The sequence below is a fragment of the Schistocerca americana genome, chromosome 4 (assembly GCF_021461395.2).
Source record: "Schistocerca americana isolate TAMUIC-IGC-003095 chromosome 4, iqSchAmer2.1, whole genome shotgun sequence".
Taxonomy (NCBI): domain Eukaryota; kingdom Metazoa; phylum Arthropoda; class Insecta; order Orthoptera; family Acrididae; genus Schistocerca; species Schistocerca americana.
Window position 1 is genome coordinate 276,816,968 of NC_060122.1, and position 12,047 is coordinate 276,829,014.

Genomic DNA, 12,047 nt, shown 5'->3' on the forward strand with positions numbered 1-12,047 from the left:
TCTGGTCTACAGTTAACAGCACTGAACTATCAATAGCGACAGGCCCATGCTCTTTTATGTGCCACACTTTTGAGTCAATAATCTAGTTGGAGCTATGCATTTTGTTAGGGCCTGGTAAGTATGACAGCAGTCATTCCACGTTGTGGGCACATTGTTTGGTCTGGTACCCACTTGATGCTGGGTATGATGAACGCCTATCCAAAGATCACACACATATCACAGTCACAGCAGTGTTGGTGTAACACAGATCTTCCAGGTAACATAAGAGACAGCATTGCCAGTGGTGCACATAAGCCATTTCTCTCTAATCAAATTACTTTTTGTTGGTACTGTTTTTTATATACAGGGTAGTCCATAGATGGTGACTGGGCCAAATATCTCACAAAATAAGCATCAAACAAAAAAACTACAAGGATCAAAACTCCTCTAGCTTGAAGGGGAAACCAGATGGCGCTATGGTTGGCCCGCTAGATGGTGCTGCCATAGGTCAAACGGATATCAGCTGCATTTTTTTAATTAGGAACCTCCGGTTTTTATTGCATATTCGTGTAGTACGTAAAGAAATATGAATGTTTTAGTTGGACCACTTTTTTCGCTTTGTGATAGATAGCGCTGTAACAGTCACAAATGTATAAGTACGTGGTATCACGTAACGTTCCGCCAGTGCAGACGGTATTTGCTTCATGATACATTACCCATGTTAAAATGAACCGTTTACCAATTGCGGAAAAGGTAGATATCGTGTTGATGTATGGCTATTGTGATCAAACTGCCTAGTGGGCCTGTGCTATGTATGCTGTTTGGTATCCTGGATGACATCATCCAAGAGTCTGGACCGTTCGCTGGATAGTTACGTTATTTAACGAAACAGGAAGCGTTCAGCCACATGTGAAATGTCAACCACGACCTGCAACAAATGATGATGCCCAAGTAGGTGTTTCAGCTGCTGTCATGGCTAATACGTGCATCAGTAGCAGACAAATTGTGCAGGAATCGGGAATCTCAAAAACATCGGCGTTGAGAATGCTACATCAACATCGATTGCACCCGTACCATATTCCTATGTACCAGAATTTGCATGGCAACGACTTTGAATGTCATGTACAGTTCTGCCACTGGGCACAAGAGAAATTACAGGACGATGACAGATTTTTTGCATGCGTTCTATTTAGCTACGAAGCGTCATTCACCAACAGCAGTAACGTAAACCGGCATAATATGCACTATTGGGCAACGGAAAATCCATGATGGCTGCGACAAGTGGAACATCAGTGATCTTGGCGGGTTAATGTATGGTGTGGCATTATGGGAGGAAGGATAATTGGCCCCCATTTTATCGACGGCAATCTAAATGGTGCAATGTATGCTGATTTCCTTCGTAATGTTCTACCAATGTTACTACAAGATGTTTCACTGCATGACAGAATGGCGATGTACTTCCAACATGAAGGATGGTTTGCACATAGCTCGCGTGCAGTTGAAGCGATATTGAATAGCACATTTCATGACAGGTGGATTGGTCGTCAATGCCCCATACTATGGCCCGCACGCTTATCAGATCTGACGTCCCTGGATTTCTTTCTGTGGGGAAAGTTGAAGGATATTTACTATCGTGATCCACTGACAACGCCTGACAACATGCATCAGCGCATTGTCAATACATGTGCAAACATTACGGAAGGTGAACTACTCACTGTTGAGAGGAATGTCATTACATGTACTGCCAAATGCATTGAGGTTGACGGACATCATTTTGAGCATTTATTGCATTAATATGGTATTTACAGGTAATCATGCTGTAACAGCATGCGTTCTCAGAAACAAAAAGTTCACAAAGATACATGTATCACATTGGAACAACTGAAATAAAATGTTCAAACATACCCACGCTCTGTATTTTAATTTAAAAAACCTACCTGTTACCAACTGTTCGTCTAAAATTGTGAGCCATATGTTTGTGACTATTACAGCACTATGTATCACAAAGCAAAAAAAGTGGTCCAACTAAAACATTCATATTTATTTACGTACGACACGAATATGCAATAAAATTGGGGGTTCCTATTTTAAAAAATGGAGTTGATATCCGTTTGACCTATGGCAGCGCCATCTAGCGGGCCAACCATAGCTCCATCTGGTTTCCCCCTTTAAGCTAGACAAGTTTCGTTCTTTGTAGTTTTTTCTTTTGATGCTTATTTCGTGAGATATTTGGCCCGGTCATGTTCAATGGACCGCCCTGTATACCTAGGTTTGTATTCTAAATTTCATAGCTGTTGCAATTTTTGTAGATTTTTGTGACTCTGTGTTCTTGTTGAGAGTTGTATGAAGCTTAAGATGATGTAAAATGTTGAGTTTTAATTACGTGAGGGCTAGTGGCTCTTCTTCTTGACAAATGTATGTTATCAGCAGTAGGGTCATTCATGCCAGCAGCAACAGTGGAACAAGGGACTTTTATTTTTCACCCTTTTGTATGGAGTTTTTTAGGCTACCATAGTTACAAGTTTCATAACTATTTAGGATGGAGACAAATAATAAAAACATATTCAAGTGTTTACATTATTTCATATATACTTCTGTTGACTAATTATTCAAGTCTAGTCCGTTTTTTTCTTTATTACAGGTGCTTTTTTCTCTAGCTGGTTTTTATATTTACAATTAATTGCTATGCTGTGACTGTATAAAATAACATGTTACAATAGTTCTGTTAAATAAGACAGTATGCATGGTTATTGAGCTCACTATTCAGTTCAAATAATCTTTGCAGACTTTTTTTCAGCTCATATTCATCTCCATCAATATTTTTGTATCTTGTTACTTGTGATTCTTGGCAAATTTCTGTTGTAAATGCCTTAACCAAACTAATGAACTTTTCAGGTGAGTGTATATGTCCACCTAGAGTTACTGGAGAAAAATGTGATCAGTGCATCCCATACACATATGGATTTGATCCAATTATTGGATGTGAAGACTGCAGTTGTGATGTTCTTGGAGTTATTGAGGGAAATCAACAGTGTGATCTTCTTAATGGAAGCTGCCAGTGAGTGTAACAGATTCTATCTATTTTTTTTAAATATCCTCATTTTAAGGAGGCATTTTTTTCTTTGTTGTGTACTGATTAATGAAACATGGCAAATGTAATATGTTCTTTATTCCTGTGTGTGAACCTCATGTCATAGGTGAGGCTAAAAATTTCATTTCATGACACTCCCATATATAGTTTAAATTTAACAAGTATTTAATATATTTTATCTCCTTATGTAAAATAGGTTTATTCACTACTTGTGTGCAGGAGCACACAGTAATTATTGAAAATGCACAAAGACACAGACATTACACATTACTCTGAGCAAGCCCCGTCTTAGATAATCCATCAATGATTAGGTTAATATATGACCTAAGAAAGATAGCAAAGTCTACATCGAGTTCTGAGTTGCCATCAAAACTGAATACTTTATTCAGAGAGTAGTCTAAAGAAGTCAGAGGCTGTAATATCAGAATGTGATGCAGCATTGATGTGAGAGATGAACAGAGTTCGTGATTCGTTATGCTTTTTATGCAGGCTTTATGCTTTTTGTCCTGCAGTTTCAAAATTTTGGCAGGTAATTTATGTAAGCCAGGAAGATGAAGAGTAAGTTATTAGTGAAGATATGTTCTATTAGGCCTTTCTTCTAGTCTTTGTTTTGTCATGACTGTTAAATTGGCCAGAGACTCTGACAGTAACATGGAAGACTCTGACAGTAACATGGAATACCAGTAATGCAATACGTTGACTATTTACAGTCTTATCAACTTTTCTATTTATGCGGTCAAATAGCTTAGCAGGAGCATAATGGGAACATACCAGTATTTATTAATAAGCCTATTCAGTATTTAACTAGTGAGGATAAAGGATTCTTCCTACATTTTGTTAATTGTAAAGTAAGTACAAACTTGTTGTGAGTCATGTCTGGATAGTTCAGTCATAAGATAGGCAAGGTTGCAGGTCTCAGTCTAGGTCTATCATACAGTTTTAATATACTAGGAAGCTTCAAAACAGCACACTATTTGCTGCAGCTTTCTTCCAGGAATGCTCATCCAGCAGTGTATGCAGAAGTACTTGTGTGAAACGTTGAAAGTAGGGGAGAGGTACTGGTGGAAGTAAACCTGAGAGGTCAGGTTCTACATCGCATTAACATTGTTGTCGTAGGATACTATGTTTTGTGAAGTCTGCAGTTTCATATTTCAGTACATTTTTGAAGAAAATTCCCAATTTTGCACAAATCAAGATCTGACTGAACATATAAGGTTTGTCCAGAAAATACGTATGAAAGTTGAATAATGTCTTTATGTTACCAGTTGCAGTCACCGCCAGGTGGAACTACTGCTGTAATCAATCCCATCAACGCTCAGTTCGTGTCAGATTACTCTGCGTGAAGGTGGGAGTGTGTGGCAGCTTGTTGACAGGTACCTTTTTTCACCTGCTGTCGGCATGGAGCTCTCTCTGATTGAGGAACAGAGCATCAACATCAAGTTTCTTGCAAAGCTAGGCAAGAATGGCCGTGAGATTTTTGAGTGTTTGAAACAGGTTTACGGAGACATTTCTCTGAAGGAACCAACCATGAACAAGTGGTTAAAAAGGTTCCGGGATGGCCGAGAAGAAGTGAACGATGACCCTTGCCCGGGATGCCCATCGACATCGAGTTCCAATGCAAATGTTGAACGAATTTGGGCTTGTGTTCTTAAAGACCGTAGATTGACAGTCAGAATGATTGCTGACGAGCTGTCAATCCCCAAAACAATTGTTCATGAAATCCTGACATAAAAACTTGAAATGAAGAAATTGTGTGCGAAAATTGTACCGAAGCTCTTGATGCCAGAACAGAAAACATAGAGGGTTGAGTGCTGTGAGAATTGGTTGGAAGCAGAGGAACGAGGGGACTTTCCCGACCGAGTCATCACTGGAGACGAGTCCTAGTTTTACGAATTCAATGTGGAGCTCAAATCTCAAAGCAAGGAATGGAAACTAGCAGGAGAACCGAGAACAAAAAAGTTGCGAAAATCAAGGTCCAATGTGAAGACAATGTTGATTGTTTTCTTTGATTCTAGGGGCATTGTTCACAAGGAATTTGTCCCTCCCATCCAGAGAGTGAACGAAAATTTTTACATTGAAGTTCTGACATGTCTCAGAGCTCGTGTGGCCCGAGTTCGACTGGAGTTGGCAAAAGGGGGCAGGTGGATCCTTCATCACGACAATGCGCCCGCTCTCACGTCGCTCGTTGTGAGCGAGTTCTCGGCCTGAAGCTCAATCACCGTGACAGACCACCTGCCATATTCACCCGATTTAGCCCTGTTTGACTTCTTCATGTTCCCAAAATGCAAAATGGTGCTTCGGGGGCGGCACTTGGGAGATGTGGAAGCCATCAAGGCGGAAACGACACGGCAACTGAACAACATCACAACTGAAGACTTTCAGCAATCGTGTCTCAGGGCGAGTACTTTGAAGGAGACCATATTGTAATACCTGAATAATGGTAAAATAAAGTTATTATCCAACTTTTAGACGTATTTTCTGGACAAATCTCGTACATGCAGAAATCTGACTGAACATATATGCTGCTTTATTTTATAGTGCTTCATTATGGTAACTACATCATCTATGAAAGTCTGATGTTATTATTATTTCCAGCTCACTAATACACAACAAACTTCCTTAAAGCACTCTTAAAGTTACTTAGACATTTGTCAATGATTCTCCTGGCAAGATACCATGCTGCATCCTCTGTACTGGTAAATCATGTTGGTGGTGTAATAAATCAAATGCATTTCAAAAGTTTGGAAATACTGCATCTACTTAGCTCCATTGATCCCTGGTTTTCATTATGTCTTATAAGAAAAACAAGAGGTGGATTTTATGTGACCAGCATTTTCAGAATTCATGCTGCTTGGCATGGAGAAAGTCATTTTTTTTAGACTATGCTCAGAAGATGCTCTAAGCTACTACAATGGATGAATGTCAAATATATTGGATTGCAATTTCATGAATCACATTTGCTACATTTCATGTAGACAGGTATAAACTGTACTTTTTTCTAACCACAGGGCACAGTTTTTGTTTCAGTGTTCTATAGCATATTAAGATTAGAAGAACAGCTAACTCAGTCACAAATTATGTAGAGACTCTCACAGCAATTCCAGAAGAGTCTGCAGTTTTGTTCAGTTTTAGAGGTTTCAGATTTTTCTTACAACCACTCATCATTACCTTGGTGTGAGAATTAAACTGGGGCAGTTCTTGTGGATTTTTCTTTATAGAGGAACATTTGAAAACAGAGGACAGCACTTCTGCTTTTGCTTTACTACCCTCAACTTCCATTTATGTGTCATTAATGAGTGTCTGGACACTAACTTCGGTGCCACTGACAGCCTTTACATTTGAGCAGGATTTATTTGCATTTTGTGTGATGTTTTTCGATAAGATTCTGCTGCAGTAGTTGTTAGGCTTTCAGCAGCTGAAGGTGTTCCATTTGACATCTCTCTATCTAGAGCCAAATTTAAAAATAACTTGGCAGAATGAGCCCATTTACGATAATGATATTGGTGCTCATCTGGCCTGGATGCATACACTGATCCAGTTGGGAAGGGTGAGATAAAGCTCTTGTATCTTCCCCTGAGACAAACTGGCTCACAATTGTAGTAACTGTTCCTTGATATCCTGAATATGTGCACTGGGATGGAGATGATGTCTGACTAAACCCCATGTGTTCTACCAGGGACAGATGTGGGCATCTTTCTGGCCACAGGAATATGTTAAAATTATGCAGACAGTTCATAGAGACACATGCTGATGTTGTTGATCATTGACCTGTTGTAAATGGCACCACACACTGTTACTTGACAGATAATACATGAGGATGCAGGATGTTCATGGTGTACCTTTGTGTTATCAGAGCACCCTGAACCACTACCAGTCATGACACCACACCATGATGCCAGGCATAGCACTGCTATGCCTCTCCAAAACATTGGAAGAAGGGGGCCTCTCCCAAGACCACTGCCATTCTCACTGACTATTTTCATCTGGGGTAGTGGAGCACTGAGATTCATGACTCAACACAATGTGATGCCATTTGTCAGTATCCATGCTTCCTTGCCATGGCACCACTATGCATGTGGATGTTTGTGTTGTGGAGTTAGCAATACCCTACACATGAGATGTTAACTCCCTAGCCTGGGCACTGCTAGGCTCCGAGTAATGTTGGGAGATGACACAGAATGTTGCAGGGAGTTTATTGCTTGTTTCCAGATGGCAGGCACAGATGAGAAGTGGTAATGATGTGCTTGGTGCATATTGTGGCGATCCTCACTTGTGGTTGTCAGACAAGGTCGACCAAAACTTTGACCGCGAGTATGCTTTCATTAACATTCCCATGCTGTCCAACATTGAGCCACTGTCACATCTAAATCCCCAAATCTGAATATTGCTCAATTTGACCAGCCAGCCAAATGGAGCGCCCCCCCCCCCTCCCCTGAGACCCCTTATTTGGTATCTCCATGTCCTTCACAGTGATCACTTAACATGTGACACTGTTCATGCCCCTTGTATATCCTACCAGGCCTGGTAACTACTCTAAACACAAACAACAATAATGATCTCAGGTGGCTGTCCTACCTGTCGCAGAGAATTGAGGTCTGTTCAAAAAATTTGGAACTTTGTCCACAAAATTTTTCTACACTTACCTTTCATTTATTGTGCATGGTCCTCTTGCAAATATTCCCCTTCGCAATTGATACACTGCTCCTCCAGTGTCGGAAGGTGTGGAAGTTGAATGCGCGCCAGAGGGTATGGACCAGGATACCCACTAGGGATCTCTGTGCTCTGGGGCACACATGTGCCACAAGCCTTGCCGTGCGAGTGTGCCACTGTCTGTACCACATGAAGTCCGCGGCCAGTCACATTGCTCATGGTTATGTATTTAGGCGGCTATGCATTTCTGCCGCGGCAGTCTGGTACTCGCTATAGTTCACGTGTGTATCTTGGCCATACTGCGTTCCATTTTATTGTGTTGAGATACATACTGTCATTGTTTGGAGTGTTCCTGCATTGTTGTTGTCTCGCCTTGTTCATCACCTCAGTTCTTGCTTGCTCGCCTCGTGTTGTGTCGTGATTGGTCGTAGTGTCTGTCATCCCCTACTTGTTCATCTGTCCTGTTTGTTCATTGTTAGTGATACCTCCAGTGGCTCCCCCACCTGGCGGCTTTGCATCTCTATTATCTGCCATGCACCACTCGCCAGTTGCTCGTGGCTATAACAGGCTCCCAGTGCTATTTCCACTGTAGCAAGCAGTCTTGGTACACCCCTTGCTGGATTGCGTGAAGCACCATCTGTGAGTTTTCTTTTAACTTATCTGTCATTGCAGATCTTCGTCCTTTCAATGTGGTTTTCAACTTTGGAAATAAAAAAAGTCTGCAGCGGCCAGGTCCGTAGAGTACGGAGGATGTGACAGCACAATGATTTCGTTTTTTGTGCAGTAGTCAAGCACCAACAGCAATGAATGTGCAGGTGAGTTATCATGGTGCAAGAGCCATAAATTGTCTCACCACATTTCAGGCCATTTCCTTCTCACATGATCCAGCTGACATGTTACGTTCTTCTGCAATCTCTTGGACAGTTAGTTCCCGATTGGCACGCACAGTTTTGTTGACATTCTTGACACGAGCGTCATCAGTAGACATCGAATGGCATCCTGAATGCATATTTAACTTCCGTTCCGCTATTTTTGATCTGTGTGAACCACTCCTAACACCAAGCATGGCTTAAGCACTCATCACTGTAGATTCCTGCATCATTTGTTCTTTCTCTGTAAGGGTTTTCTTAAGTTTCATGCGAAACTTCATGCAGACGCGTTGCTCCTTTAATTCTGCCATCTCGAAATTTGTGCACTGTGTAACTCAATGTTATACTTAATACAGCACTGAAAAATAACTAACAGACATAAAACAATGAAACTACTAGGAGTTACACATTAAACACAGGCAAGTGCAAAGATGCCAACCGCATTTTGCTCTAACACCTTATTGGTGCAAAATTACGAATGTTCTGGAATTTTTTAAACAGTCTTCATACATACCAGCCGATGGTGTGCATGTGTACAATGTTACGTTGACTTTGGACCGTGTCTTCTGGGTGCTTCACTTCTTTTGTCAAGCAGTGTATATCCTATGCTATGTTTTACGCGTATCGAGTAGTAGTTTCTGTTTCTTTAGAAGTTTCCTTACAGAAATTGTGTGCAATAGAAAGTCCCTCTCATCATGAACTTTTCTTCTAGACATGTATCTATCCAACATTTGGCCAACTATACATCTTCAGCATATTTTCTCTACATACTCCTGACCAAGCTAAATATTTCAAGTCAGGATATGACACTTCATACTCTTTATCTAGTTTAGGGGGCATGTAAATCAATCTGCTCATTTTATCTGAGTTTTATACTTGGTAATCAATGATGATACAACCAATTTTGAAATGGGTATCCTCAAAGAGGTTAGGTGAATTTCCTACCATTAGATGTAATGTATTTTCATTGTGACTGCGTTATTGAGCTATCCGTTTTAAGTTGATTTCAGAGCTAACATTTGGCATTATTTCAATGGATGTTTTGTCATTGGTACTGCTTACAAAACTATAATAATTATACTTCATTGTGGCATAGTTAAAGTATCCTCCAATGATGACAGTATGATCTGGGAACATGTGTACTAGCGAGCTAAGATTTTCTATATCTTTTTTGGTTATGTTTGGGGGGGGGAGACTGGTGGTCTACAGAAGGATTCAATTAATGACAGTATTATGAAAAGGATAGATTGCTAATCACCATAAAGCGGAGATATTGAGTCACAGACAGGCACAACAGAAAGAGGTAAGCTTTTGACCACAGGGCCTTCTTCTGAAATAGACTACTTGCACACACACATTCACACAAACACAGCTCACACACACATTACCACTGTCTCTGGCTGCTGAGGCTAGACGTAGTCTATGCGTTCATTATAAAAATCTTGCTGCTGCTAATTTTGTGTTTTAGTCAATTTTGTATTCCTAGTATTGTATGAGCTCTACTACTTTTTAGGAGCACTTTGACATTTGGTCTCTAGTAAGAAAGGAAGACATTTGTGTGCACTCTGTACACAGTCAGCTACCTGGTTATCAGCCTGTTATGTGTAGTGCACTATTCATTAATTTAGAGAGAATGTTCAGTTCTCAGCTATGTGGTGCAACTCAAGGAAATCATAACCCATATTGTCACAGAATCTTCCAAGTCCCTGGTTCAAGCCTTTCAGTCAACTCAGAATCAAGAGCCTGGGAGGCAGTTTAAGTTCTGGAGAAAATTCTGTAGATAGTGACCTTTGTAAAAGTTATTTGAGCAAGGCTGGTCTTCCCAAACTGCTCTTCCAGTTGTTGGAATGATCCAAGTATGATCCCAGAGTCCAGATGACTGACAGTGTTTGTTCCAGTGTGCACTGAAATCTGCAGTTATTTGCACTTTGATCTCTCAGTGACTGCTGGAGCAACATCTTCAACAACTTCAATGAGGCCTTCAATTATATACATGCATTGTACAGGATGATCTTTTCTGTCCCTTGCTAACGTTTCCTGAAGAAGTACTATTATTCACTGAAGGCTGAAACTGCTGACAGTTTTGCACTTGCTTCCTCTTGACACAGGACACTGCAGGTGTCTTACTGGCTCATTTTCATTTCAGTGGGTTACAGCACTTCAACCATATTGGTTAAGAGGAGGAGTAGAATAGCTTGAGTTCTCCTCAGTTCCTGCCTCCCTTGTACTTGGCCCCAGGGTCTACTACTGATATGCCACTGACAGTCAAGTGTACTAGTAATGATAGAGCCTCTCGTAGATCCTGTAGAGGACACAGTGCCCATGGGAGAGGATAGTACTTGTACGTTTGGTATCTCTGATACATGTCTCTTGGTGTGGTAACCCTCACAACAAACCCATTTACAGCAACATCCAATTGCTTGACAGCAGTTGGGGCAATTTTCAGCTGCTTATGAACAGCAACTATCTTATGCCATACCCTAAAACTGATTTCACACAGTGGGGCTACATTGTGGCAAGTGCATTGTTATACAGAACAGTAAATGAATAACTTTAAATTAACTTATTCGATTCTCTTTTAATTTTTGGATCTGTAATTGTATAAGAAATAGAAGCTCCCTTCAGGAACTAATGCAATTTATACTAGACAAAATGACTTCTGTTGTAACAAGAGAAAAGATGGGATAAAATTTACTGGTTTCCTGAAGTTACTTGGAAGTTCGAATCTCAAACTTTTGTTTTCATAATTTTCTGCACTAACTAACTCGCATAAAAATATGCGCAATTATTTACATAATCATTATACACTCTCAAACACTTGCGTGGAACAAATTGGTTAATAAACAGTCTGAAAATATTGCACTAATTATGTAATTATGTAAAAACCAATACTGTGATTAAGGAGAAATGTTTTTGGTATTTCAAACCAAATATTGTTGCTAGAATATACAGAATGCACTACAGTAACAAGAATCCATGAATTCACTATGAAATATGCTATGCACAGCACTCATGCACCTTCCACATCCTCAAAAAGTACCTTTATTCATGTAGATGAAAATTATGACAATAGGCAGAACAGCTGTGTGGCTCAAGGATACTACTGCCAAAACTGTATAAAACACTAATGTAGTTAGCAGACGATGTTGCAGTTTGAAATATATTTATGTAGTATTCAAAAATAACATAACATGTCACACCACATGCACGGGTTTTGATTCAGTCAATATTAAAAGCATATTTTGGATTTTTTACTTGCTGACTTTCACTAGCATGCCTAAGATGAACACTGTAGTGTCAATATATCCCACTAGAAACAGCAAAAGTCATAAAGCACAACAAAATCTGTTTCTGTATGAAGTGACTGACAATGAATGTTTTAAATCTTGCCTGGATAGCTCTGTCAGTAAGAGCATTACTTGTGAAATGTGGGTTCTGAGTTTTGGTCCCAATGTGAC

The 12,047-nt window shown here is 40.1% G+C and overlaps 1 protein-coding gene across 1 annotated transcript in view; it reads left to right on the plus strand.

Annotated features, from left to right (window-relative positions):
* Positions 1–12,047, plus strand: part of LOC124614059 (laminin subunit alpha) — a 402,758-nt gene that overhangs the window by 189,526 nt on the left and 201,185 nt on the right. Inside the window, exon 23 of the mRNA XM_047142894.1 lies at positions 2,875–3,037. Coding sequence (XP_046998850.1) covers positions 2,875–3,037 — 163 coding nt within the window. The remainder of the gene's footprint in view (positions 1–2,874; positions 3,038–12,047) is intronic.